Source organism: Anopheles aquasalis, chromosome 2, assembly GCF_943734665.1.
Source record: "Anopheles aquasalis chromosome 2, idAnoAquaMG_Q_19, whole genome shotgun sequence".
Lineage (NCBI taxonomy): Eukaryota > Metazoa > Arthropoda > Insecta > Diptera > Culicidae > Anopheles > Anopheles aquasalis.
This window is the reverse complement of record NC_064877.1, coordinates 48,821,534-48,827,500: the sequence shown is the minus strand read 5'-3', so window position 1 is coordinate 48,827,500 and position 5,967 is coordinate 48,821,534. Positions and strand designations below refer to the sequence as shown.

Sequence of the window (5,967 nt, the reverse complement as noted above, 5' to 3'; positions counted from 1 at the left end):
AAGCTAAAACAGATTGCATGGAACAAAATGGCGTTTTAATGAGGATGCTAATCAATAGTCTGGGCCACAATTTGGTACATACAAGCAAGCCATGCTTTTCCCTGGCGACCCATAGGTAATGCATCATAAATAACCATTATCACAATGAAGCTCAATTGGCCGTGTCGTGCCATCAACACGCTTGCTAAGCGAAACAGAATGACTCTGATTGCCCCCAAGGTGGCTTATGGCAATTTGTGATCAATCTGGATGAAGGAACTGTCCAAAGAATCCGGTCCCAAGTGATTGTAAACCTTTGTAAATTCGGGATACCATCCCGAATATTATCAGACTCACCTCATGGGCCTTGGGATGTTGATGCTTGCAGTGGCCATCGTGCAGGGAACCGGTAAACGCCAGCGCACCACAAACGATCGAAAATAAACACACGATTCCGATACCGATGGACCACGGGGTGGAATAGGCAGAGGACGGACCCCCCGCTTTACGGTTGCGTTTCCTTCGCCAATTCTCGTGGTTATTGATTTCACTGCATCCCACCACGTCCGGCACCAGCCACTTCCGCTTCCCGCGAACCAGCGCCTCCATCGATGGGGCTGACATTTCCAGACGTTATTCGCACCACGGCGCAGGATAACAAATCGTAGTCGACGGTGCACACGGTGCGGCGATACTAGAAAGCCAGCTACTACCTCTCTCGGACCTGGCACTATTCCGATATCCGTTTGCGAACGTTTATGCCATAACAGCGACCACTGCTCTCTTCCACTTTAGCGGTACCGACGAAGCATAATGGGCGCAGTATTATGCCCAGCCTTTTTTCCTTGCTTCCTTTTGCTGATTTGTTTTCTGCACTGTTTCTGCCCGACCCAATTCCACGGCAACTCTCACTTTCTCACGACGGCGGTGGCGGCGGCGGCGGCGGCGAGGACACGCACGAACCAATCACACCAAATCTTCTCAAACTGCTACCAGCCAGCCAGGACACATCACTGATTCTGATCCACTTAAAAAGGCCGGGGCGGGGGAGAGGGGGGCGAATCCTCTGAACAGCAGCCTGCTATGCGGTGACCAATTCGATTTTGTTTCACTTAAAACGGCACCGAACACCGAACTGCCCTGTTCCTCGACCGAACTGAAAGTGGTTCCGAGCGAAGGGGCAACTTTTATGCCCCACCGTACTTGTTGTTGGTCTGGGTGAGGGTGGGGATACGGTACGAGGGTGGCGGCGACCGTGCAGATGCTGCTGCTCCGGTGTGATCGGCTGCAGCGTTTTTTCCTCACCCGCCTCCGCCCCTCGCAACCCCTTCTGATCCACCCTGTAGCTCCGTCTCTTTCTTACGCCAAACACTTGAGATGCGAAACAGGGAAATGAAGGAATCGGTGAAAAACAACGTTGACAGACGTCAAGAACGAGGACAATAGGAGCCGCGATGGCCAATAATCGGCGGATTATTAGAAAACTTTAGAACGAAAATTAAACTATTAGGAAGGGAGCAGGGGAGTGTAAAATACTTCTAAAATTAAAATCAAAGGCCGGCTTAGGCTTAAAATCACACAAAACGGCTGCCCCTTCAACGGCCATCGTAAGGGCTGCGGAAAGGAAAAGACTACTCGAACTTACACCACAAAAATTGCTTGAGCAGCTTGAATTTTGGATTTTGGTGGTGAATTTAATTCGTGGTGAGTTCGTCTCGTCTTTTGGTGAATTTGACTCCGTGGGGTAAAGAAGCTCGTCGCTGGTTTGTTTGTCGCGCTGCTGCCCGAGTGATTTTCTGCATAAAATACCGCTGCATTCCCGCCGGAGGTGACGAAAAACGATGGCAGAGTACTTGGCCTCGATTTTCGGTACCGAAAAGGACAAGTAAGTATCGTATATCGCGCGGTTCCCACGAGGGAACGCGCTTCTCTCGTTGAGCTACCCCGCCGCCGCCACCGCCACTCCGTCCATGCGTGGATCGTTGTTTTGATGCGCTTCCCTCTCGTTGCAGGGTAAACTGTTCGTTCTACTTCAAAATCGGAGCCTGCCGGCACGGGGACCGATGCTCGCGGATCCACAACAAACCCACCTTCTCGCAGACCTGCCTGCTGCAGAACCTGTACGTGAACCCGCAGAACTCGGCCAAATCGGCCGACGGCAGTCACCTGGTGGCGAACGTGTCGGACGAGGAGATGCAGGAACACTACGATAACTTTTTCGAGGACGTGTTCGTCGAGTGCGAGGACAAGTACGGCGAGATCGAGGAGATGAACGTGTGCGACAACCTCGGCGACCATCTGGTCGGTAACGTGTACATCAAGTTCCGCCGCGAGGAGGACGCAGAGCGCGCGGCCAAAGATCTAAACAATCGCTGGTTCGGTGGCCGACCGGTGTACTCGGAGCTGTCGCCCGTGACGGATTTCCGCGAGGCTTGCTGCCGCCAGTACGAGATGGGTGAATGCACCCGCTCCGGATTCTGCAACTTTATGCACCTGAAGCCGATTTCACGCGAACTACGCCGCTATCTGTACTCGCGCCGTCGTGGCCGCTCACGATCTCGCTCTCGATCACCTCGGCGTGGTGGTGGTGGAGGGGGCGGTGGTGGTGGTATCGGAGGTGGTAGTGATCGTTCCCGTGACCGGCGTAGGTCGCGAAGCAGAGACCGGAAAAACGATCGCAACGACAACGGCCGCAAGGGGAGATACTGAACGCGGCCTACTGAACCTACTGACAGCAACGCACCTATCTCTCGCCTACTCTTCTTAGTAACATCATGATTTGTGTGAGTTTCTACAATTTCATCTAAAAAGAATTTCCTTTTGTGGAGGAGGGATTCCATTCTCCCCCATTTTACGTTGTCCAACGGTGGTCCTGAACGGCGGCGAGGGTCGGGAACCAAAACACTCTACACATTCAAATTCCCCCTTACTGACTACCATTCAGTTGGATTACTAATATTGTAAAATATAAGTACGCAAATACACATAGATACGTGTGAAATGTACGGATCACAAATACTTTTTACTATATTCTCCATTCAGTTAATTATGCGTTTAAAGGTGTATACGGTTATGTAAAGAAATGAAACTGTCTAAAATGTATTCCATTACCACCATCCACCCGGAGGGGACGGGTGTGAAGGTGACTCCAAACGGGGCCTTCTTCACGATGGGTGGCTCTCTCTCCGTCTCTCGGTCTCGTGTCAAAGCATGTCCACTGTGCTCGAGTGTATAAAATGCACCATTAAGTAGCAAGTTAGTTCCACAACACTGAAATTGATCCGGAGGGGAATCAAAACATCGAATCGGCCCTTAGCGTCCCGTTTGCGGTGCCACCAAAAAATCTCTGAGTTTTGCAAATTTGGACGTCAAACATTGACCAGAGAAACGCAAGTAGTATCATTTAGTACGCGGCGCTCATATAGGCTGATATAAATAAACGATGGAATCATGAGACGGTGATTGGCGGCGGCGGCGGCGACGGCAGCGGCGAAACTAAATGAAAACCTGAGCCGAAGCCAGCGCCTCCGTGTACGGTTTCACGATGACGCTCGTAACGAAGCAGAAGATTAAACCGAAAAAGATGGAAATGGGCAGCGCTGGTAACGCTTTCCGGAAGATGGCCAACAGTAGCAGCGTGAGGCACAGGCCCTAAAATGGATTGGAAGAAAACACATTTGAAAACATTTCTTCGCAAACGATGGTACATGATGATGATGTACGGTCGCACTTACCACCAGGATAGCCACAAAGCAGGCGATGGTTGTGTTCCAGTCGCCGTAACTGGAGGCCTTTCCGACGAGCACGGAGTAGAAAATGAAGTCTCCTAAACCTAACTTGATTCCCCCTTTTTACAGTAAAGCCATAAAAACAATAGGTCTTAAAGCATTGTCCGATATGACCATCGCTTCAGATTTGCGGCACTTACTCTCCTCCTCCTGGACAGCATACAGCGCCGGTTGTGAAGCACCGCTCGTCCCTGTGCGATTCGTTTCGGCCGTCACCGTCCGGTACTCCGGTCGCGAGGGATTGTTGGCGATGTTGGCCTGTACCTCGATCTGTCGCCGGGTAACCCGCTGGTTTGCCGTGGCTGCCCAATCCTGCGTAAAGCCTGCCGTTTGATCTGCGAGAGGGGAGGAAACTGATATGAAGGTCCAGCTTTCTAGCTGTTTCGAAACACCAGAAACAAAAGCTTCTAATCCCACTCCCATCACATAGCTTTTAGTTTTGAAGATTAGGAAGTTAGGAAGCAACTTGTATACCCCTGGATAGCTCATGCGTTCTATCATTGCCAAAGGTGACCAATGGCGTACCTTCTACCGCACCGTAATTGGTGGCTCCAGTCGAACCGCTACCCCCGGCCGTGCCTATTGCCCGCTCGCCACTTAGTGGTGCCGGGCGATCGGGGTCAGTGTGTGTTCCCAGGTACGAGTACATGATGGTGGCTAAAAAGGGTGGAAACAAAAAGGAACCCCGTTACAGATGCTGCTGGGCGATACCTCCTGGGGAGTTCGGTAGACTTACATGAGTAGATAAGAGCGGGGAAAATTTGTTCATTCCGTTCCTGTGCCGTTTCCACCAATATCCGCAGCGGACCTTTAGGCGTCAGTACGGCAATGAGATCTAAGCAGCCATAGAAGAGATGAAATACATTAATGCTCTGTCGGAAGCAGATGCGGAAGGCGATAGAAACGTACCCCAAATGGAAATAACGGCCAGCACAACCCAGGTGGTCCACTCGGGAAGATATTTGATAAACACTAGTGCCATAAGGGCGGCCACAAAGATAAGATAGCCTTGTTGCAACCGAAGCGGACCCTGCCAGTGGATCGATATCATACCGACCACACCAAAGTTCCACACCAGCAGGCCAGCGGTGAACCAATCCATCGGCACGTTGTACGCCCGGAGAATCTCAAACAGATACAGCCCACTGAACAGGAACAGCAGGAGTAGCGAGGACAGGATGAGCCAACCGTGGATCACCTTGTAGCAGCGGTGTTTGTAGAGGACTATCAACAGTATCGTCATGATGACGATAACCGTCATTAGGATGAGGGAGTTGGCCAGTGCATTCCAGATTTTTGTCCCCGTATCATCGGCCAGCTCGTGGAAGGGTGTGTAAACGCTGAAAACAAAACACGCAAGGCATCACAAATCTCAGCGAACGTGGGCCACCGGCGTAACGGGGTAATCGGTCGACACCTACAGATAGACATCCTTGATGGTGTAAAAGTTGATCGAACTGATCGTGGCCACGACAACCAGCATGCACAGCGTAACGGGAACAAACAGTTTTATCACATGCTGTGCTCCGTACTTGAGTCCTTCCTCTTCGTTCAGCGCCTGCTCCTGCTCCCGTTGCCGCTGCTGCCGTTGGCTAGAGCTGCTGCCTGCCCCTGGTGGGCCCCTGGCGGACGGGTCAGCTCGCCCCCGGCTGCTCGTATCACGTATTGTTACTTGCGGGATGGAATCGGTTGTCTGTTGAAAGTGATCGGATAGATTTCCGCGTAGAATTAAGCATGAGTCATCGGATTGGCTGCGAAAGTTGGCACAGCAGCTGGCTCTTACCCCATATGAAGGGTGGTTTGTACTCCCCGACTGCTCCGGCGGCATCTTTGTCCAGCGTTTGCGAGATCCCCGACCATCGGGCGCATCGAGGCCCGTACCCGACGGCTGATCTATATTGATATGGCCATCCATATCAAAGAAACGCTAAAAAAAACCTACTCAATCCGAAATTCACTGATTTGTTTATCTTTTCCAAAACACAAATTTCCCGAAACGGAACCCCCACCCCCTTAACGAACGGCACAGCTTACGACAAAAGCAGGCCGTAAACAGGTCTTAAGACTTTTTATACGTTTTTCATAAGCCCAACTAGCACTCAAAAGGATTCAACTAAGCGGTTACGGATTCCTACACGAATCCGGTGGACGAGATGATCCGAAGTTTATGGTGTTAAAAAGAACGGTCTATCACAACTCC

At 51.3% G+C, this 5,967-nt stretch overlaps 3 protein-coding genes across 6 annotated transcripts in view; 1 reads left to right on the top strand and 2 right to left on the bottom strand.

Moving 5' to 3' along the window:
* LOC126570878 (leishmanolysin-like peptidase) overlaps positions 1-1,266 on the bottom strand; it is a 29,072-nt gene extending 27,806 nt beyond the window's left edge. The window contains exon 1 of the mRNA XM_050228946.1: positions 337-1,266. Within this exon, the coding sequence (XP_050084903.1) occupies positions 337-603 (267 nt within the window). The 5' untranslated portion in view covers positions 604-1,266. The remainder of the gene's footprint in view (positions 1-336) is intronic.
* Positions 1,267-1,723: 457 nt separating this feature from the next.
* LOC126569696 (splicing factor U2af 38 kDa subunit) lies at positions 1,724-3,004 on the top strand. Its single transcript, XM_050226959.1, has 2 exons — positions 1,724-1,864; positions 1,992-3,004. The coding sequence occupies exons 1-2, from the start codon at positions 1,821-1,823 to the stop codon at positions 2,686-2,688; spliced, it is 741 nt and encodes a 246-aa protein (XP_050082916.1). The 5' UTR covers positions 1,724-1,820; the 3' UTR covers positions 2,689-3,004.
* On the bottom strand, positions 2,983-5,753 carry LOC126569695 (presenilin-2). Of its 4 annotated transcripts, none has more exons than XM_050226955.1 (8): positions 5,551-5,753; positions 5,189-5,460; positions 4,677-5,107; positions 4,504-4,602; positions 4,242-4,424; positions 3,908-4,120; positions 3,714-3,826; positions 2,983-3,630 (listed from the first exon to the last, which is right to left on the bottom strand). In XM_050226955.1, the coding sequence occupies exons 1-8, from the start codon at positions 5,680-5,682 to the stop codon at positions 3,475-3,477; spliced, it is 1,599 nt and encodes a 532-aa protein (XP_050082912.1). In that variant the 5' UTR covers positions 5,683-5,753; the 3' UTR covers positions 2,983-3,474. The 4 variants fall into 4 exon arrangements, with proteins under 4 accessions (XP_050082912.1, XP_050082913.1, XP_050082914.1 ...); XM_050226956.1 differs by having other exon boundaries at positions 3,908-4,102; XM_050226957.1 differs by having other exon boundaries at positions 4,293-4,424.
* Between the last annotated feature and the right edge of the window lie 214 nt (positions 5,754-5,967).